General features: G+C 39.6%; 1 protein-coding gene across 1 annotated transcript in view; it reads left to right on the top strand.

The window, feature by feature from the left end:
* The window catches only part of LOC121385634, a 95754-nt gene extending 73582 nt beyond the window's left edge, over positions 1-22172 (top strand). The window contains exons 6-8 of the mRNA XM_041516388.1: positions 7902-8012; positions 16490-16675; positions 16973-22172. Of these exons, the coding sequence (XP_041372322.1) occupies positions 7902-8012; positions 16490-16675; positions 16973-17146 (471 nt within the window). The 3' untranslated portion in view covers positions 17147-22172. The remainder of the gene's footprint in view (positions 1-7901; positions 8013-16489; positions 16676-16972) is intronic.
* The last annotated feature ends 1790 nt before the right edge of the window (positions 22173-23962 follow it).

The following is a 23962-nucleotide window of genomic DNA, read 5'->3' as shown; positions in this document are numbered from 1 at the left end:
ATTAAAACTCATTCTGGGTAGTAGCCGGTAACAGGCTGCGAACCCTATACCTATCACCACCGAGGCCAGTGTTAGTTGTTAGTGGTTAGTCTGAGAGAAGAGGGTGTAGTGGCCTTACACCTACCCACTGAGTCATTAAAACTCATTCTGGGTAGTAGCCGGTAACAGGCTGCGAACCCTATACCTATCACCACCGAGGCCAGTGTTAGTTGTTAGTGGTTAGTGAGAGAGAAGAGGGTGTAGTGGCCTTACACCTACCCACCGAGTCATTAAAACTCATTCTGGGTAGTAGCCGGTAACAGGCTGCGAACCCTATACCTATCACCACCGAGGCCAGTGTTAGTTGTTAGTGGTTAGTGAGAGAGAAGAGGGTGTAGTGGCCTTACACCTACCCACCGAGTCATTAAAACTCATTCTAGGTAGTAGCCGGTAACAGGCTGCGAACCCTATACCTATCACCACTGAGGCCAGTGTTAGTTGTTAGTGGTTAGTGAGAGAGAAGAGGGTGTAGTGGCCTTACACCTACCCAGTGAGTCGTTAAAACTCATTCTAGGTAGTAGCCGGTAACAGGCAGCGAACCCTATACCTATCACCACCGAGGCCAGTGTTAGTTGTTAGTGGTTAGTCTGAGAGAAGAGGGTGTAGTGGCCTTACACCTACCCACTGAGTCATTAAAACTCATTCTAGGTAGTAGCCGGTAACAGGCTGCAAACCCTGTAAGAAGGATATTAATAAAATTAAATATTATTAGCCCTAAAATATATGAAAGAAAGAAAAGAAAGAAATGTTTTATTTAACGATGCACTCAACACATTTTATTTACGGTTATATCGGTTAAGGACAACACAGAAATTGAGAGAGGAAACCCGCTGTCGCCACTTCATGGGCTACACATTTCAATTAGCAGCAAGGGATCTTTTATATGCACCATCCCACAGACAGGGTAGTACATACCACAGCCTCTGATACACCAGTCGTGGTGTTCATTAGTTTAGTCTGACTTCTTTTCCCTTTCAGGAATGGAATATTTTAAAAATTAGAAGTAGTGGTTATTGATTTGAGTTCTAGTCTATTTTTAAGGATGTTTCCTGTTTTAACGTCACAGACTCTTCTTTCACTCTATTGTATCTTCATCCAAATGAGTTACAGGTTTGTAAATTAACTAAACTTAGTGTCCATTTTTTATGTGTTAAAACTAGGGTCTGCACCTTTAATAAGACAAATATTAAAAGTATTTTCTGCATACATCTATGTTGTTTTATACTGTACTCCATTATCATTCTTTTCATTTGTGATAATTGTAAACAATGTCGGTAATGTGGGTTGAATGTCACTATGTTTGGCAGCGGTAGACTCGTTAACTAGCAGAACGACAGTGGCATGATGTCAAGAATGACAGGTTTAGTGCTGAAACATACACAGTGACATAACAAAAGAAGCGATATCTCCTAGAAGAATATCACAGGAGATATTACAAATTATAGTGCCAGCGATTTCTCCTACAAAAGCCTTTAATGGATGATAAAGTAGATTTTGTTAGTCTTTTCTAAGCAATAAATGTTGTGTGGACAGAGTTAATGGTATTGGTCCAAGGGATTGAGATAAAATACCATCCATTTGGAGTTTGTGTCCTTGTGCCACCACTAGGATGCAACCAAACAAAAACCAGTCTGCTTTTATCGTGATCACTCTCCCACTTGCTTTTACTTTCTTCTTTCATAAATAATGCTAAACCTCTACATCATGCTAGTTTTCACCAGGTTTTGGATTCGGTTTGCTGGTGGGTCTTTTTCTAGTCTCACACTTAAAGGCTTTTATGAGTGAAGATGTGTGATTTCTGGGAGCTACCTTTTCAGTAGAAATGCTAATGAGGTCCTACTTTTCTGTGAAAGGACCTATCCTTTTTTTATTCTTGGTCAGTAAGTATAATAGAATTTTGATTTGTTACCTTTTAACTGACCAGGGATGTACTGCTGGGTTCAGCTGTTAATAATACTGTTTGATAACTCCCAACATTCAGGCTCTGTCTCCAGGAGTCTGAGTATCTTTATTGTGACCCCAGTGGTCTAGTTCACAAGGATCCACTCAAAACGGTTGTTGCTAGACATCTGCACTGAGAAGTGGCCCATCTTTCAAGCTTCACGCTTGTCGGGATTCGTCTCTGGGAAATTCGTCATCAGAGCAAAGTTTGGGGCTAGATACCTGGTGTAGTTGATCTTATCATAGGCAAAACACCATGAGATCATAGTTCTTATGGCATTAAGGTGCACATTCCAGTTCCCTACACTAAAAGCAAACAGAAGGCCAAGTACATGTATTACATCCTCTAGCATGTGTATGTAAGATATCCAGTATGTGGATACCTCTCCATTCTTGTGAATTGGGTGTTCTATTAAATATATCCACATTGTTATCAACTCACCTAAAAGTGGACTTCACAAGACACTATTGAATTTCTGTTCAAATCGGCGACCATACTAAGAATGATGAACAAATCACTGCCGCCTTAAACATTGTCATTCACCCATATTGTAAATCCCCCTTACAGTACTAATTTCGTAATGGTTTCTTAGACATACTTATGTACCCTGACAGCATGGTTGCAATGTTTACAATCATGGGACCCCTTAGAACAATGTTTAAAATGTGCTAAATTATTTCAGTAGCTTTTACAAAAAGTGTCTGGTCCATAACATCACCAATTTGGAGGAAATCAAATGTTGCTTTATTTCACCTGAGACACTGATTGCACAGGGCCGTGTTTGGATTGGAAATTCCAGAGATAACTTTTGTGAGGTGAACAAGATAAAACTGTGGTGTGTGTGTGTTTACAGAGGTTCCATGGAACCTCATCGATTCCCATCGCCGATAATGTTAACATTTACCAATAAAATTGATTTAAACAGCATATCATTTAACATACCTAGGCAGTATATCAGTGAAAAATACCTTTTGTTTGAAAGAAGGAAGGAAATATTTTATCTAACCTTCTGACTACTGCAGGCGAGATATCTCGCCCGACGTCACGTCAGTCGATATACTGTACACTGTATACAGTGCATTCCCCAATTCATATTTCCCGCCGTTTTGCACACGACACTCACTGGAAAGGGAAATATAATTAAAGAAAAAAGATTTTTTTTCAAAATGGTGGTTTTTGTTTTGATTTTTTCAATTGAAAATACCTTGAAATTTTGAGTTCAAAAAGTGGTTTTCGGCAAGTATTTTCGCTTGACAACAATGGCGGCACGTCGCGGTAATTTTCAGGGATCGATAGCTGATTGTAACAGCTAATTTGATAATAAATTTGATCGTTTTACCAACAACGAAAATTACCAAATATTGCAATATGAATCGTAGTTCGGGTTTAAAAAAAAAATCTGGTCAGAAAACCACTGTTATCGGGAATAATGGACATAAATACTGGACAGCTGGCCACAAATGCCCGTAAGTAAACGCAACTTTTTCGATTTTTTGCCTAATTTTAATCACCATTAGCCGATCTAAAATAATAAAAATTACAAAAAAAGACACGAAAATAATACTTACCGATTCATATATGAACTTTATTTCATGTATTTATGAAACATTTAAGTGAATATATGTGAGTAAAAATTATAAACTTGTACCCACTCAACGTGGTTTTTGTTAAAAATTAATCCAGTAGTCTAAAGGCTAACAACGCACTCAACACATTTTATTTACGGTTATATGGTGTCAGATATATAGTTACGGACCACACAGATATTGAGAGAGGAAAGCCGCTGTCGCCACTTCATGGGCTACTCTTTTCGATTAGCAGCAAGGGACCTTTTATATGCACCATCTCAGACAGGATAACACATACCACAGCCTTTGATGTACCATTCGTAGTGCACTGGCTGGAGCCAGAAATAGCGCAATGGGCCCACTGACGGGCGAGTGCTGTAACACTGGGCTACACCTCACCCCTGTTTTTTCCATTAGTATCAAGGGATCTTTATAGGATAACACATACATGTACAGGTATTGTGCACTGGCTGGAACGAGAAATAGCCTAATATGTCCACTGACGGGGATCGATCCTAGACCGATTGTGCATCAGGCAAGCGTTTTACCACTGAGCTGCATCCTTCCCCTTACTTCTCTATGCCACTAAACTGTCACTAATTGCTAACAATATTGACCCACTGCTCTGGATTGAAGTGGGGCAAAATGTCACTGGCCAAAATGTAAATGGGAAAAGATGTCAACAATCAAAATGTCAACTATATTATTAACATTTTTGTGATGGACCAGGAACTTAATTTGCCAGCAAAGTAAAAAGTAAGAAAGAGGTATTACTTAAATTCCAGTATGGTGTGGGACATAGCCCAATGGTAAAGCGCTTGCTTGATGCGCAGTCAGGTCTAGGATCTATCCCCGTCAGTGGGCCCATTGAGCTATTCCTCGTTCCAGCCAGTGCACCACAACTGGTATATCGAAGTTTGTGGTATGTACTATCCTATTTTGTCTTTGGGATGGTCCATATAAAAGATCCCTTGCTACTAATGAAAAAATATTGCAGGTTTCCTCTCTAAGACTATTTGTCAAAATTACCAAATGTTTGACATCCAATATGAATGGGACGATTATTCGTCATTACTGCTGTTTTAGGCTCATGGTTCGGTGCACTGTTTCCCAATTCGCGCACCACGGTTCATTTCGAATTGGGTTTTTTTAAATGGTACATGTATAAATATCTCCGCACCTTGCTGGTAATCCCAATGACTTGCAAAGTATTTCAGCCAATCACAACATTCGATTCCCTTAAACCGGACATGTTTTCATGGGCGATGGGTGCTGTTAGGAAGCTGCACAGAACCCGCAAATTTTTTGCCAGGACCGTAAAAACTGTAACCTCCCAAAATAGGGACTGACCTCGGTGATTAATCCGACGAGAAAATAAACATTTTAAGTATGTTTCGTCCCAGTTGTCAAAATTGAAAAAAAGTAAAGACGTGTTAATTTTCATCATATTAATTTATAACAATTTAACATCGCTAATTTCCGTAAGTTTTAATCGTCTGCAGATCCAGAACTACAATGTACGCAAACTACTTTGCACTTTTTTTTCTTCTTTTTAAAAATAAATCTTTGCAGATTGTTTTTTTTTTTCATTTTCAGTACGAGCAAAAAACAAAACAAAAAAAACAAATAACTAGTTAAATAATTCACTATTATATATTTTGTGCTTGCTTATCTTTTTTTTTTAATCAATGATACCTTTTTATGTAACTTGTGTTGAGTTAAATAATCAAAAGTAGGCGTATCTGTGCTTATATCGAGTAGTCCATACTTTAAAAAATATATATATACTTCTCATCAAAGATTTGACATTATCAAAATAATAATAAACATTACAGAAATATGTTTTGGCATATATCTTTCTTTTAAGACTTCTATAGTGTGTCCATAACACCCATGTATACTGAACCGCAAAAGAAACGCGAGATTTTTAAATGTCATTTCTATATGGTAAATAATAACAATTTATTTCGAGGATGTAACTGTCAATATTACAAGACATGCTGGTTTATGACTGAGACCCAAATTGCAGGTACCCTTTCAACTTTCCATGAAACGACACGCCAAAACGCACCTGTCTCGAAGGCCGTGGGTGGCAGTCGCAAACAATTGTCATGAAAACCGAAATGCACGTGCATCTCGTGGAGGTTATGGGTATAAAAACCAACTTGAACCGCGTTCCTGGCATTCGTAATTTGCACGCATCAGGTATGACCCGATTGTCAGCAGCGCAGAGAGAACAAGCTATCGGCCGATTGCAAGCCGGGCAGCGTGCCCTGGTTGTTGCTAACGCTTACAATGTCCATGTCAGCACCATCCATCGTCTACAGCAGCGGTACATCAACACCAACAGCACTGCAGACAGTCACCGCAGCGGGCGCCCCCGGGTGACCATACCCAGGCAGGACCGCTACATCAACCGGCAATACCTCCATGATCGCTTCAGAACGGCCAGCATGACAGCTCGCGCGACCATTGGCACTGGCCAGCAACCCATCAGTGACGACACGGTACGACGTCGACTGGCCGCCAACAACCTGTTTTGCCGACATCCCGCTCGAGGACCTGTCCTCACCGCCCGCCACCGTCAGACACGACTACAGTGGGCTACACAGCACCAACATTGGCGGCATCAACAATGGAGGTTGATAGTCTTCTCTGACGAGAGCCGGTACTGCGTTTCCAACTCGGATGGCAGAGTGAGGGTGTGGCATAGGAGGGGTGAACGCTACAGAGACGCATGTGTCCTGGAGAGAGACCCGTGGGGTGGCCAAAGCATCATGGTTTGGGGTGCTATAGGCCTGAATCAGAGAATTGAGCCCCATTTGTTCCAAAATGTTGGTGCAGGCAGAGGGAATGGCATCACAGCGCAGCGCTACGTTGACCAGATTCTAACACCTCACATAGTGCCCTTCTTCACGCGTCACCATAACCACGTGTTCCAGCAGGATAATGCTCGCCCCCACACGGCCAGGATCACCATGGACTTCCTGCGTCAGCACAACATTAGAACCATGCCGTGGCCGGCTCTCGGCCCCGATTGAACACCTGTGGGATGAAATCCAGAGACGGCTTAACCAGGTGGTCCCACGGCCGACAACTCGTGTGCAACTGGAGGCAGCTTTCCTGAGGGTGTGGGCACAGGTGCCAATGGCTTTTGTGAACCGCCTCGTGCACTCCATGTACCGACGGTGTATGGCCGTTTTGAACACCCAGGGAGGACATACACGGTATTGAACATGTCACGCCCTACAATCTCGATGTGCTGGATCCCCCCACTACCTGAACACAGGCAAACGACCCAGGTACTGTGGTCAAAGTGCATCCAATAAATTGACTTTATCAGATTTTTGAAAATTTATCTTTGATATTAATAAATTGAAACATATTTTCTCAGCCACACATGTGTCGCGTTTCTTTTGCGGTTCAGTATATTATGTATTCCAGAATGCATCTAAAGACCACTGAATTAAAAAATAATAATAATACGGGATAGAGACTATTCCTAGCATTCTCGCCCCCAAATTATTTTGCCAACTCTCTGAATTGAAATCCTAGGGACACATTGCCCAAGTATCCCAGACCCAACATGCTAACATGAAATGGTAAAAATGCTATTTTTGTTTTCTAGTCACTATATCATTTTACGTTTACAATTATTTTACAAACGACCATTAAAAATAAAATGTCTTGCTCTTAAAATAGTTTATAAAAAGGTATGTATGATAATTGGAGTACTTGTGCTAATTGTGAAAATAGTTTATAAAACGGTATGTATGATAACTGGAGTACTTGTGCTAATTGTGAAAAGTATTGCGAATACGTTGAACCTTGGATCAAACAACAAAAATCGAACAGAAAATAAAAAAAACCGAACCGTCCCATCCCTAACATCCAATAGCCGAAGATGAATTAATCAATGTGCTCTACTGGTGATGTTATTAAACAACACAAACTTTTAGCTGTTTTAACACTACGATATCGTAAAACCGTCATCAGCTCCGGTGATGTTAAACAACACAAACTTTGGCTATCTTAACACTACGATATCGTAAAACCGTCATCAGCTCTGACACATGCTATAGAGCTCTAATTACGGCGGTTTTACGATATCGTGGCTCTAACACAACCTGGGCCCGTATTTTCGAAGTTATCTTGGCACTACGAAATTGTAAAATCAACATAAGCTATGACGTCACTATGGCATGTGCTGTAGTGACGTCATGGCCTACGATGGTTTTACGATTCCATAGCGCTAAGATTGCTTAGAAAATCCGCAGCCAGCTGTATGGTAGATGAGACATTGAATTGCGTGGAATTCTTGTATTAATTATGCGTGATCACTGTCGTTTCAGCCCGAACAATCGGTAAGCCAGGGTAACCCAATGATGATGGGATCTGGCCAGATGGCAGGAGATGCTATGACAGCTGCCATTGGATCCATGGCAATGGCAACACCATCTATGGTAAGTTAAAAGAAACAACAACCAAAAAAACAAATTTGCCTATATTTATGGTTCCACGGTCACTTAATAGCAATATGAACACCATCTGTTTATCTCTCTCTCTCTCTGTCTGTCTCTTACTCACTCACTCACTCTCCCCCTCTCTCTCTCCCTCCCTCCCTCCCTCCCTCTCTCTCTCTCTCTCCCCTCCCTCCCTCCCTCTCCCTCCCTCCCTCCCTCCCTCCCTCCTCTCTCTCTCTCTCTCTCTCTCTCTCTCTCTCTCTCTCTCTCTCTCTCTCTCTCCTCTCCCCCCCCTTCCCTCTCCCTCTTTCTCTCTCCCTATAGCCTCCCTCCATTCTTCCCACCCTACTCTCTCTCTGTCTCTTTCTCCCCTCTCCCTCTCCCTCTCCCTCTCGTAAAACACAAGTTATGACGTCACTCGTCGTAAAACATGAGTTATGATGTCACTCGTATGTTGAAATCATCCAACACCGGGGTACTAGACAGATTTATTTACGGTAGCACCGTGCAAAAGCTGGCTAATTCAATCCAGTGGGCAAGATAGTAGCATTTGCCACTTTAAATCCAACACGAAAGAGAAACACACCTTGTTGAATTTTGTTGATAAAAAGACAGTGTAAAACGTCATTTTCCATTTAGTTAAATCTTACTTGCCTGAAATATTCCTTCATATTTATTTGTAATCATTCAGTGGTTGAATATAATATACGTGTGATATGTCACAGCTGTTATCCCTCAGTGGACCCAACTAACTGATTGGTTGGTCCCTCCCCCCCCTGTCCCAATCAGTGCAACATGACTGGTATATCAAAGGCAGTGGTATGTATTGTCCAGGCTTAAAAACAATACTTTGCTGCTAATGAAGAAATGTTGCTGATTTTCTCTTAAGACTAAGAGTCGAAATTACCAAATATTTGACATCTACATGTAGTAGCCGGTGGAATGGGACGTGTGCCAGTGTTACATGTGTAATCACCCTTTAAGCACTTCGATAGAACTATAGCTGCCATGGAAATAAGAGTAGGGTTATCCCCTAAGTAGCCAGTGGACTGGGACGTGTGCCAGTGTTACATGTGTAATCACCCTTTAAGCACTTCGATAGAACTATAGCTGCCATGGAAATACGAGTAGGGTCATCCCCTAAGTAGCCGGTGGACTGGGACGTGTGCCAGTGTTACATGTGTAATCACCCTTTAAGCACTTCGATAGAACTATAGCTGCCATGGAAATACGAGTAGGGTGATCCCCTAAGTAGCCGGTGGACTGGGACGTGTGCCAGTGTTACATGTGTAATCACCCTTTAAGCACTTCGATAGAACTATAGCTGCCATGGAAATACGAGTAGGGTTATCCCCTAAGTAGCCGGTGGACTGGGGCGTGTGCCAGTGTTACATGTGTAATCACCCTTTAAGCACTTTGATAGAACTATAGCTGCCATGGAAATAAGAGTAGGGTTATCCCCTAAGTAGCCGGTGGACTGGGACGTGTGCCAGTGTTACATGTGTAATCACCCTTTAAGCACTTCGATAGAACTATAGCTGCCATGGAAATAAGAGTAGGGTTATCCCCTAAGTAGCCGGTGGACTGGGACGTGTGCCAGTGTTACATGTGTAATCACCCTTTAAGCACTTCGATAGAACTATAGCTGCCATGGAAATAAGAGTAGGGTTATCCCCTAAGTAGCCGGTGGACTGGGACGTGTGCCAGTGTTACATGTGTAATCACCCTTTAAGCACTTCGATAGAACTATAGCTGCCATGGAAATAAGAGTAGGGTTATCCCCTAAGTAGCCGGTGGACTGGGACGTGTGCCAGTGTTACATGTGTAATCACCCTTTAAGCACTTCGATAGAACTATAGCTGCCATGGAAATACGAGTAGGGTTATCCCCTAAGTAGCCGGTGGACTGGGACGTGTGCCAGTGTTACATGCGTAATCACCCTTTAAGCACTTCGATAGAACTATAGCTGCCATGGAAATACGAGTAGTGTGATCCCCTAAGTAGCCAGTGGACTGGGATGTGTGCCAGTGTTACATGTGTAATCACCCTTTAAGCACTTCGATAGAACTATAGCTGCCATGGAAATACGAGTAGGGTTATCCCCTAAGTAGCCAGTGGACTGGGACGTGTGCCAGTGTTACATGTGTAATCACCCTTTAAGCACTTCGATAGAACTATAGCTGCCATGGAAATAAGAGTAGGGTTATCCCCTAAGTAGCCGGTGGACTGGGACGTGTGCCAGTGTTACATGTGTAATCACCCTTTAAGCACTTCGATAGAACTATAGCTGCCATGGAAATACGAGTAGGGTCATCCCCTAAGTAGCCGGTGGACTGGGACCTGTGCCAGTGTTACATGTGTAATCACCCTTTAAGCACTTCGATAGAACTATAGCTGCCATGGAAATACGAGTAGGGTTATCCCCTAAGTAGCCGGTGGACTGGGACGTGTGCCAGTGTTACATGTGTAATCACCCTTTAAGCACTTCGATAGAACATAGCTGCCATGGAAATACGAGTAGGGTCATCCCCTAAGTAGCCGGTGGACTGGGACCTGTGCCAGTGTTACATGTGTAATCACCCTTTAAGCACTTTGATAGAACTATAGCTGCCATGGAAATACGAGTAGGGTTATCCCCTAAGTAGCCGGTGGACTGGGACCTGTGCCAGTGTTACATGTGTAATCACCCTTTAAGCACTTCGATAGAACTATAGCTGCCATGGAAATACGAGTAGGGTTATCCCCTAAGTAGCCGGTGGACTGGGACGTGTGCCAGTGTTACATGTGTAATCACCCTTTAAGCACTTCGATAGAACTATAGCTGCCATGGAAATACGAGTAGGGTTATCCCCTAAGTAGCCGGTGGACTGGGACGTGTGCCAGTGTTACATGTGTAATCACCCTTTAAGCACTTTGATAGAACTATAGCTGCCATGGAAATACGAGTAGGGTGATCCCCTAAGTAGCCGGTGGACTGGGACGTGTGCCAGTGTTACATGTGTAATCACCCTTTAAGCACTTCGATAGAACTATAGCTGCCATGGAAATACGAGTAGGGTTATCCCCTAAGTAGCCGGTGGACTGGGACGTGTGCCAGTGTTACATGTGTAATCACCCTTTAAGCACTTCGATAGAACTATAGCTGCCATGGAAATATGAGTAGGGTGACAAATTTGGCATTTACACACAGCAGTGTGCCATTTCAGTTCAAACAATTTTAACTGTCATAAGGACTAACTGTTGTTTGCAAATCTTTTGAGCCTGCCACCAATACAGCGAGCCCTGCCATCCGTCTCCAGTAGAACAGAAGATACGCTAAATGTTTTGCATGGAATAATGGAAAAGATTGCTATTCAAGACTCTGGTTTCCCACGATTTTAAGATATATATGTTGACTAAAGAAGGAAATGTTTTATTTAACAACGCACTCAACACACTTTATTTATGGTTATATGGCGTCGGATATATGTTGACTGTGTCATTTCGAAGAATCAGTGTAATTTGTACGAGCTATGCACACTTGTATGCTAGGCAGTAGGCAAGCTAGAGAGTCCTATATGATGTTTGCGAACCTAGGGCTCCTGGACTCTTCAAAATCGCACTCTGCACAGAAAGCTGTAAGTTCTGCAATGCTGTCATAATTTTCCATTTCTAGGCTTAGCTTAGTAACTGGTTTAACGTGTCCATATACCACTAGGGTTTCTTACACGCCTATCCCAAGTCCTGCCTCCGATGCCATTTCTAGGGATGTGGTCTTTAATTTAAAAAATCACTATGCGCATTTGTACCCCCAGGTGGTACCGATTGGCCAAATTTTAGGTCTTAGGCCTATAGTTTCGAAGCAGTCTTAGCCTACAAAATCGTAAAACCATCGTAAGTTACGACATCACTATGCAGACCTTGTCTTTTAAGGTGTGCGAATGTGATCATGCTCGTACAGCGCACGTAATTTCAACCGGGCGAGTGAAAAATAATGCATGTTACACTTAAATGTTGTATATTGATTGCCACTATTTTCTTTATGTAACTGATAGAAAGATCTGTTTAATAATACCAGAAAAATTATAAGTGTGACGAGAAAGGTAGTGTCCATGCTAGATTTAATATATGACTGGTAGTTATCTTTGCTATACAAATAGAAAAACACTTCTCCGAAGACGTACCAATGCCTATTTAATTTATTATTAATTAGAAACAGTCCACTTTTGTAAGGTAACAGATCACAATGTTTGATAAGGATAACTCATTTATACTGTTCATATAAAGAAAAGGAATTCAATTAAATAGTGGCTTCTGTAGCCTACACAAACAAACCCGTTACAGAAATCAGCGAAATCAGTAAAATTGTCTCGATTAGTTCATAACTGTTAGCCTACAAAGCTTACGTGAGGTCCCAAAAATGGCAAGCTTGTAACTTTCTACTTTCTTTTAAAAAGAAATGAAATTTAGACAAAGACGATTCAAAAATAGACGGAATAATAAAAAGAAAGAAAAGAAATGATACTACCGTAGGTATGTAGGAATAGGCCTAGGTCTTGTTTATTATTATTATAATTTTTTTTATCTGCATTAAAATATTTGTATTTCAACCAGAGATTAATGAATGTACATCTGTTATTTATATATGTACGCAATATAGTAACAGTAATTCCTGACTATTTAATTTTTATTTGTTTCAATATGTTTGTGAGAAAGTCACAAGACCATGTGACTGGAACATGATTTGATGCGCAGTATTCTGTGGCATATTAACCAATCTCGGGGTCAAATTATTTTTCTTTTAGGACTCTGGCTGCACGCATACGCTGGGCTACTTGTTACGCATTTATGATGGTGTCTAAAATTGTAGGGTGTTTTTTTTAGATTATCTTCAATATGGCATCCCTCATTTGGAATAAAATCCTTAGCAATGACAGATATTGTCGCAGTTTGTAATTTTTTTATCAACAACATTGGGGCCATTCTAGATAATAACATAACGCTGACTTGAAATAGATATCAGAAACATTCTTAGTGGTAGGTCAAATGACATGTTGCAAAATGTTGAGGGAAGGAGACTGGTTGCTAAATTGTTGAATTCAAAATGCTACGTGAATGTCAATGCCCCAACCAACACTATGAATTGTAGGCCTACGTTTAACAAGTTATTAAAAAAAAATTAATAATATGAGGGAATCTCCAAGGCAATCCAGACCTTTGCATCACTCCGAAACATCTGGAAACCAAGCAAGATTAGTTTGAAGACAAAGATACACCTTTTTAAAAGCACTATCTTAAGCACTCTACTGTATGGAGCAGAATCCTGGAAAATGACCAAGACCATCGGTCAGAAGTTGGAGGTCTTTCAAAATCGATGCCTTCACAAGATTCTGAATATCTTCTGGCCCAACATCATAACCAATGAAGAACTGCACAAACAAACCTCCACAGAATCATTGGTATCGGAGATCAAGCGCCGAGGATGGCACTGAATTGGCCATGTTATCAGAATGCCTCAAACAGCCCTACCAAGAGTGGCTTTCCGATGGACCCCTCCTGGAAAAAGGAAATGAGGAAGACATAAAGAAACATGGAGGAGGACAGTAGAGAAGGAAATCTGAGAGGGCAGTCTGAGCTGGGGGCTGCTGCAGAAGCTAGCAAAAGACAGGCATCAGTGGCGATCTCTGGTTACAGCCTTATTGGATTCTTAGCACGACGGGGATTAACTCTAACTAACTAATTCAGTTGGTAGTGCACACCTGAGATACTAATTGAACCACTTCCTCAGAACCACTGGGTTGTTCCATCCCAACTATCGTAATCATGTTCGTTGTACATAATAATGAAATTTAAGACATGCTTAGCTGCATGTTCATCAAACCATCTAACACTGAAAAGGTATCTACAAGTGTGCAGCAAATGATCTGAATAGTATAAATTGTAATTAAAAAATCAAATTGTCTGTATCAGTGCATGTCATAATTATATTTCTATAGGACTACTCCTAAAACTTTTTAATAAATTATAACTCCATTCCTGAAAGGAAAAAGAAGTCGGACTACACTAATGAACCAAACAACATAAAATTAAAAGAAAACATTGGTTTATTGGTTAATTTTTGCAACATATGTCTCTACCTTTACATGTACCAATTACTTCATAAATTAATAATGCTTGGTTTTCACTCGCCTTAGCATTTTGATGAGTGCCATTTTTCACTCGCCTAAGCGTTTTGAGGTGTGCCATTTTTCACTCGCCATGGTTTTTTCAAAAGCCAAGGACTGACTATGGCGTGTTCTGTATTGACTTCACAACCTACGATGGTTTTATGATTTCGTAGTGCTAAGACGGCTTCGAAAATAACAGCCCTCGAAAATAACAGCCCTCGAAAATAAGCCCTCGTCATCTGAGGGACTACGGTGGATGTTGTCGAGAAAAAGCGTAAACCGACATGAAAACGGCCATGATTTCTGTAGACGAACATGTGACCAGATGATCAAGTGTCCGGTCCATTCACATTTCTACTTAGCATTGCCCGGTTTAGTGACCAGCAGTATTTTTATCATATGACCTGTTTTATTCCTGATATGACCAAACAGTTTGTCTACCGGCATTACCAGGTGTCAGAGTTAGCCTTGTCCAGTCCAGTACTATTTGAGATCAACATTTAGTCGAATCGTGTTTCCGTGACATTCAGGGTTTCTGCCAGAGGGTAAAATGGGTAAGGCGCAATACCCAAATTTTTGGCAGATTAATTTTTTTTTTTTTTACAAAATTAATTAATCTTATCATTACTGTATGATTTTCTTAACCCTAACCCTGAATTTAACCCATTCTACTTCTAGGGGAGGCCTCCTATACCCCATGCTGACTGTGGTTGCATTCAATTCCATAGCGCCATACCCAAAAATTTCTTTCTGGCAGAAACACTGACGTTGACCCAAAGTCCGGGTCTTATATTTAGACAGGCCTCTGAGATTTGAAAATCTGCGTGACCCATTTATCGGTTACGCAGAAATAAATCCATGTAACCCATTTCCTTCTTGCATAAGCCCGTTCTATCAGCGTAAATAGCTCAGAATTTTGCGCGAACAAAAATATGTTACACAGAATTAGATTTCGCAGATTTTTTAGAATCCTGAATTTTGTGTTTAAAGGCATATTGTCACAGACCACTTACCTATTTAATGGTCTAACAAAGTATTACCTGAACAAACATAATTTGATTTGTCCCTAAATGTACTTTATTCAACCATCTTCATAACCACCATACTTCATTTATTAATGATTTTTTTTTATATAAATAATTGAATTATGGCAATGGTCCATAAATGGCTTTTTTTTTTTATTATTTGGGCAATCTTCTTTCTATAACACATGAGCCAATATTAATAATTGTATTGTGTATATTTTTTCACATTAAAATGTTGCTTGTGATTTACAAAACTGAATTTATCGGTTTACCGTAATTTGCCAATATTCATTTATAAACATTAATTTTGTAGACTGTATGTAGTTAGGTGTGGTCTTGATAAAAGAAAGATTCCCTGATCCAATCTGTAACCATTCAGAACATCTCATTTCAATATCATGTATTTTGGTATCTTTGCTATCTAGGAGTGGTTCTTCAAATCAATATTATTTTATTCATATGCTTACTTTAAATTTTGATAATCAAACGTTTTCAGTATCTTACAATAGATACATAAATACAATTAGCATTCAATAAAATTACTAGTTAATTGAAACAGTCAAATTTGGATAACAAAATTTTAATGACAGAATAAATATATAATAAAAGAGAATTTAAAAAGATAGACAGAGAGAAAAGAAGCAAAGAAAAATCCATATTTCCAAATATAGAAAACAAACGTTATTGGTTTTTTGGTTACTACACCAAACCAGTATGTGTCTTATATTGGAGTTATTTTTAACTATTAAGGCTAGGTTTAATTTTTTAGATACCTTTGCCAAGGTGCCTAGTTTTCATCAAACTCTTTGTGAACAGTTTTTATAGAGTATGTATTTCTCTATTTGTAATTTATCTGTAATTACATTTTTAATTCTAGTTATATGAAGTATAATGCTTGTTTTGAAATCACCATGTTTGTCCTGTTTCCTTCAGAACTGGCCTCGGTGGCATTGTGGTTAGGCCATCGGTCTACAGGCTGGTAGGTACTGGGTTTGAATCCCAGTCGAGGCATGGGATTTTTAATCCAGATACAGTCTCCAAACCCTAAGTGAGTGCTCCGCAAGGCTCAATGGGTAGGTGTAAACCACTTTCACCGACCAGTGATCCATAACTGGTTCAACAAAGGCCATGGTTTGTGCTATCCTGCCTGTGGGTAGCACAAATAAAAGATCGCTTGCTGCCTGTCATAAAAGAGTGGCGACAGCGGGTTTCCTCTAAAAAAAACCAGTGTCAGAATGACCATATGTTTGACGTCCAATAGTTGTTAAATAAAACAAACTTTACTCTCTTTTTTTATTTCCTTCAGAGTCAAGGCAGCTTCATGCCGTCGATGGGGAAAGGAATAGGATTGCCGTCGTTGGCTGGGCCTCCCTTTCAGAGCATCAAGGACGCGCACGACGCAATGAGTGACGCAGGGAGCATGATGAGCGGTGCTAATGGACAGGGGGGTAGCAAGTCGGAGTCCAAGAAACACCCGAGTCTTCCAAAAGAGGTAATAAAAAAAATAAAAAAAACCCCCACAAATATAGGCCTATACAGACATATTTGTTTTTCGTCATAAAAAGGATTTCTGCTTTTTAAATGTTCGGTTTCTGATTTTCATTTTCCGCTTGTTTTAATTTTTAACGAGTGATCATTTGGAGTACTTCGCCTTAATTTATGGTGTCAGAGAAAACTAAATTTGCCAGGATATACCGAAAATAGCTGAATATTACCTGAACCTCTTGACTTCAATAGTGTGATTAACCTACGGATTCTGTATTTTTTTTTTTTTTTTTTTTTTTCACAGGCTGTTGCAATTATGCTGGACTGGTTGCGGAATCACAAGGATAATCCCTACCCTAACGACGACGAGAAGGCAATGCTCATTAAACAGACTGGACTGACGATAAACCAGATAAACTATTGGTTTACAAACGCTCGCAGACGCATCCTGCCAAAGTGGGCGCAGTGCAAGTCCTAGACTTGCTGTTACGGTCATGTTGGTTGGCTGAAAAATGGGCAGAGGAGAAGAGAGCACCAATCAACAATCTTGTACCACAGAAATGAATAATTGATTTAGCCCATTTAGGTTACAAGAGGTTTCATTGGCTGTTTGACATAATGCAGAGGGAAGCAGCCAATGATTTCATGGCAAGTTAAATTGGAAAGGGAGATAATATATTTTTAGGAACTCCTGTTCAGAACAGAAATTGAAATACTTCTGAATCTTTGTGAAGTGTTAAGTTTGTGTATGAAATTATTCTGACAGTTGAGAAATGAAGAGTTAGGGTCATTATTTGTTTTTGACAAGATTAGTGTTATAAAGCTAAACGTGTATTAATTATTGTCCAATAATTGGTTATTTTGTCCACTCAATTTGTTAAACAATTAAACAGTATTTAATGATAGTTACATAATTTTTCACCCTACATTTCGCCATGGATTTTCTTCTCTCTTTTTTTTTTAAGTGTGTTTTATATGGAAATCAACCAGCCCTTACACATTGATTCTGACTGGATAAAATATAAAACACTAGGAAGAGAGAGAAAAAAAAGACTGCTAATTGTTTTTCATGTGTTGATCCTTGTGTTTAACAAGCGCTGGTAGCCAAAATTGTGCCAAGTATATATATTTTTTTTTCTTTCTGCAGTTTAGAAGAAAAGTCAGTTTTAAAAAATAACAGAAATAACCAATTATTTTATGATCAGTATCTTTTTTTTTTAAATGTACTTAACAAAAGAATTTATTATTATTATTATTATTATTATTATTATTTAATATTCTTTCCAGATTTGTTTTATGTTACTGCTGAATGCAAATACGACTATTACTATTACGTGCACTGCTGTGAGGAACAAAACTATTTTTTAAAATAACAGACAAAAGAAAAGAAAAATATTTTTTTAATAGCCCTTCCAGATCTACCTTATTCTGCTGCTGTTTATGAAACTGGCTGTTTTGTTGTTGTTATGTCAACAGTGTGATATGAAAATGGATTACACATGCTTGTATATTTTTTGACATGGCTATTTTAGCTACGGTGGCAAAAGCTGATCTTGTATGAAGATCATTATTGTTTATTTTCTGTGGTGATTGTTTAATTTGTGATTGGGGTGTTGAAAAACACTGGCGCCCATTTTGTCAATGCGATGCCCACCATACTTCCTTATAAAGTGCTTTTTTAAAAAATGTTTTTTTAAAATGTAATGTTTTATATGTCTATTTGTTAATTTTGCGTATGTAAAAATTAGCAGATCTGTTTTATAACACTAGATAAATGAGCAGTAGGTACTTATGCAAGAGAGACAACTCCCCTTTTCAAGGGAGACAAGTTGCTGTGTATCTGTTTTGTTTTAATACACAAACGTATGCAAGAGAGACAACTCCCCTTTTCAAGGGAGACAAGTTGCTGTGTATCTGTTTTGTTTTAATACACAAACATATGCAAGAGAGACAACTCCCCTTTTCAAGGGAGACAAGTTGCTGTGTATCTGTTTTATTTTAATACACAAAATGCCTGTTTTTTATCAAAATATTTATTTTCAATAGACACCTGCAAATATAGAAATGTGTCTTTTTAAAAACACAAACATTTTGTTCTGACTTTTAAAAGATGTTTGTAAGGATATGTTTTATTATATTTGAAAAAACAACAAAAACTGATCTTTTACAAAGTTGTCAGTTTGGTATTGTGAGTGTGTGTATTGTGAGTGTGTGTATTGGGAGTGTGTGTGTTGTAAGATTGTGTGTTGTGAGTTTGTGCATTGTGAGTGTATTGTAAGTGTGTGTATTGTGAGTGTGCAGTGTGAGTTTGTGTATTGTGTCTGTGAAGCCCCGTTCGTTAAAGGTATAGTTACATGTGTGTGTGTACAGAAATGGCATTTAAAAAAACAAAACTTGACAATATATCCATTGATCTTGGTAACATAGGAGTATTAACAACAATACATACAGAGATGTACACAAAAATTCAAAATTATCTACAAATCATGAGTGGGAATTCTCAGATCAGCTGTTTTCCTCTCATGGAACATTGCGTTTCCTCACATTTTAATCTTCCTTTCCTCCAAAATGTGTCGGATGGCACAGATTTTAACCTAGGATTTCAAGAATTTCCGGGACCCCTCTAAATTTCCTCTTTTTTTACAGTTCACCAATTCCCACCCCTGACAAATATAGCAAACAGTATTATATTCCTGTCAAAAATGTTTTGTTTTTCTCAACAGAGACGATGGTTCTCTACATTTTTTCTCTCTTTTTTTTTACAAATTTTTAGTGCCACCCAAAACCTGTCATCTTCCCTTTTTTTTTCTTTTTTCTTTTTTTTCAATTCTATTAACATTTTTACTACCGGGTAATTGATATTTTCAAAATTCTGCTCATTTTCAACTCTACCTCCACCCCCTTCTGTCCCGGAACCCAGTCACTGGCAAAGTCGGAGATTGTGCCCGGGAGAGACGTGCCTGAACCTCGATTGGATATAGGCACGTTAATATGTTATCCGATCCAATCCCAAGACTTTTAATGTACTTAATCATGATTCATATAAAAAAAAAAAAAATGCTACATTAAAATTGTGTGGCTAATTACATGTACATTTAGCAAAACACGTCGCCATAAAATCAGATTTCGTTCTTATATATTAAGGCAACAACAAATTAGGAATTAACTAAACAAACGGACTATATTTCTAACTTTAGAAGTGTTTTGATGCTTAATGTTTCTTCGTCTTTTTTCTTAATTTTTCTCTCACAAATCATCAAAATACTTTTAAAAACCCCATTTAACATAAAAAATGTAATTGCATTTACTAGTAAATGGATTAAAGTTCACCCCAAAGCACATTGTGCCTTTTTAAAAAATTTATTATATATATATATTTTTTAATTTGGAAAGAGTAGTCGAGACACATGTGAAGGAATTTTTAGGAAGGGTGGGTTGTAAGTCTAGAGTGTTGCAAGCAAAGTTTACAAGTGGTCGAATATTACTCTCCCAGAAAATATATTGAATAAAAAAGAAATTTGCTTTGGCAAAACCCTCCCCCAGCACACACACATGGTAGTCCTTTATTATTTTGTATTACTTCATTTAGTCACAAATTGTATCCCGAGTTGAAACACACGTGTCAACACCCATAAATGTAGTGCCAAATAAATAACTATTTACCACAAAAAATATTTGAAGTCATTTTAATTTATATATTTTTTTACTGTCTCTATATATTGTGCAAAACAAACGGACACACACACACATGCACAAAACACGCACACACAAAACACGCACACACACATACCTCCTTCCATATTTTAAACAATTTAATTATTCGTCTGGGTTTTTTTTAAATTGATGTCTGAAGCTTTTGTTTGTTGTGTGGAATTGTTTTGTGTACAGTGTAAATAGATATATAAAATATATAATAAATATACACGAAAATATGTCACATGCCTGTCTGTTAGTACTTGTTTCCTAAGTGAGTGATGTATTTTACTGTATGTCCCAGTGTTGCGTGTCTACGTGTGTATATTAAATGTATTGCATATGTACATATTGGTGTTTATAAAGATTTTTCTCCGAATATAGCCACACTAGAACAACTATATTAAATTATTTATGTTGAAACAGGTTTTATACTCGTGACATTTTTATATATTTTTTCGCCAAATTTCTCGGTGACATTATAAACGAAATGTTTACTTAAAGGTGCATCATCTGTATTCAGGTAGTTGAGTTTGGATAATGTTTACACAGTTTGGAAACAGAAATATATTATATTATATATATATATATATAATATATATATATATATATTACGTATGTGTGTATGTATGTGTGTGAGTGTTTATTATAAGTATGCATAGTTCTCATAAAACATTAAATCATGATATATCAGTCATTTGGTATTGTGGATATATTTAAATAATGTTTGTATTGCATTCTAATAAGGTTAAAGTGACAGACCCTAGTTTATAAATACCATGGCCTTTTTCACGATTAGAGCCTTTTTTCACGATTAGAGCTTTTTTTTGGGGGGATAATTGAAATCAGTCATTATTTACATGTTATGGTTTCGAATATCTATCTCTGTACAACCAAAGTGTTTACAGTCATTCTGGGACCTAATTCACTAAACTCACGCAACTTCGCGATATCGCAGTGCAATGCAGAAAAGACTTGCAAAGAGGATGCTTTGTTGTCTAGGAGGACACCCATTAGTCGATGAATGTTCCGTGCTGAGGTGTTGTTAAACAGTCATTCATTCATTCATTCATTCATTCATTCATTCATTCATTGTTGCCTAGCAGAGCCTAAGAGACCTTTGTGAATTAGGCCCCTGGTGTTTGTAATGCCACGAAATGCTCCTTCTGGGTTTTTTTTCATAATTCTAAAAACGTCCGTGTGTCTGAGAAGTAATGGATGTTGAGACGAGCTCTACTCTGTTTTTAAGAGAGAATTTTCCTGTTTCAACGTCACAGACTCTTTTGTTTCACTCTTATTTTCTGTTTCAACGTCACAGACTCTTTGTTTCACTCTATTTTCCTGTTTCAACGTCACAGACTCTTTGTTTCACTCTATTTTCCTGTTTCAACATCACATACTCTTTTGTTTCACTCTATTTTCCTGTTTCAACATCACAGACTCTTGTTTCACTCTATTTTCCTGTTTCAACGTCAGACTCTTTGTTTCACTCTATTTTCCTGTTTCAACGTCAGACTCTTTTGTTTCACTCTATTTTCCTGTTTCAATGTCAGACTCTTTGTTTCACTCTATTTTCCTGTTTCAATGTCACAGACTCTTTGTTTCACTCTATTTTCCTGTTTCAACGTCACAGACTCTTTGTTTCACTCTATTTTCCTGTTTCAACGTTACAGACTCTTTTGTTTCACTCTATTTTCCTGTTTCAACGTCACAGACTCTTTTGTTTCACTCTATTTTCCTGTTTCAACGTCACAGACTCATTGTTTCACTCTATTTTCCTGTTTCAACGTCAGACTCTTTGTTTCACTCTATTTTCCTTTTCTATAGACATTACCTGTCCTCAAACAAGTGCACCTCCCCCCCACGCAAGTGGTCTGGTCCGAACATCCCAACAGCCAATGGGATGGCCTAAATTCTTCTACTGCATACTGCTCTCTAGTTCCGGTCACATGACTGTAACTTCCTTCTTTTTCTCTTCGCTAAAGGGTCTGGACGTCCTTTTGCTTGGCTCTGTTTGGAGTCAACTTTTATAAGACCTTTGGTTTTGTATTAGTGTTTGGGTGAAATGTTTTTCACCTTCGTTTTCATTAGCTTTCGTATGTTCTTTTCGCGTATTTCACTTGACTTCCAAGCGTTTAATTACATGAAATGTTGTTTATATTGCCGGTTGTCGTGTCGGACGCCATTTGCAAAATGGCGTCTGTGTTGACTGGCTTTGTGTTTGGGTGAAATGTTTTTCACCTTAATTTTCGTTAGCTTTCGTTAGCTTTCATATGTCTTTCGCGTATTTCGCTTGACTTGCCAAGTGTTAATTACATGAAATGTTGTTATATCGCCGGTTGTCGTGTCGGACGCCATTTGCAAAATGGCGTCTTTATTTACCGGCTTTGTATTTGTGTTATGGTTGGTTTTTCTTTCTTTTCACAGATTGAAAAATTACTATTATCATATCTGATAATGTTCAGGCGACTAGTTCGAGCGTGTTACGCTGGAAGAAGTTAGCCGGCGGCGACCCAGGTTGTCGTGTTCGTGTGGCCTCACTTCTAGATGCGACCTTTGTGCGGGCTTGTCTGATGTCGAGTTCGCGGCTTACCTGAAGGTGGTGTCAGCGAGGACCAAGAAGGTGGAATCTTCGAGGACCAAGAAGGTGGAATCTTCGCCTTCGATTGCTGACTCCGTGGCGGAAGAGTTACGTTCAATTCTACCGACCATGCTGGAAGAAACAATGGCGTCAATGGCGACCTTACCTAAATCGGCGAGTTCGGGGTCAGGTCCGGTTCCAGTCCCCTCTTCAGGGGGTGCGGCTTCTTCAGCTCCACCGTTACTTAAGACTTCGGATGACAGGCCTGCGGTCTCTACGCAGCCCTCTAAGAAGCCGGCTCATTCAGATAGACGCTCCACGGATTCCAAGGCTCACCGATCTTCGGCGGGGAAGTCCCCTTCGGCGCATCGGAGCCGGGACCGTAGCCGTTCCACATGACCTGTATGGCTCCCTACGGGTTCCATAGATCGTCAGCGCCAACCTTCAGTTGATGTGGCTTCCAAGGCCTCCGAGGGCTAGACGGGACCATCCACGGTCCGGTTTAACCAGCGGCTTCCATTACGGTACATCGATTGGCCTGTGCTCGAGTTCTACGAGACTTTGGTGATGAAGCGCCTGCGGCATCTGTCATTGAAGAGCCCGACTCTACGGACCATATGACTATGAGGGATTGCTTGGCGGCTGTCTACGACATGTTGCCGTCCTTGCCACATCCAACGACGATGTGGTCATCCGTTCCTTGGTATCCACACGGGACCGCCCACGGTCCGGTTCTCCGGTATCTCCATCGGGCCATGACCAGAGCGACTGGCCTGTTCACGGGTGCTACGTGACTTTCTGATGATGTATCGGTTCATGCGGTGCTGGAAGATCTGGATGCGGCGGACCACTTGTCACTGAGGGATTGTCTGGCTGTCATATCTGATATGCTACCGCCGCTGGCCCATCCACCGGTTTCAGCCAAGAAGGGTCCGGGTTCGATGATCGCCACGGAGGTTCCACCGGCAGATATCGGCATTCGATCGTTGGCTGCCACAGGCCCCCGTCGGTTTACACGGC

The sequence above is a fragment of the Gigantopelta aegis genome, chromosome 11 (assembly GCF_016097555.1).
Source record: "Gigantopelta aegis isolate Gae_Host chromosome 11, Gae_host_genome, whole genome shotgun sequence".
Taxonomy (NCBI): domain Eukaryota; kingdom Metazoa; phylum Mollusca; class Gastropoda; order Neomphalida; family Peltospiridae; genus Gigantopelta; species Gigantopelta aegis.
The sequence above is the reverse complement of the archived record's forward strand: the minus strand, read 5'-3'. Positions and strand labels throughout refer to the sequence as shown.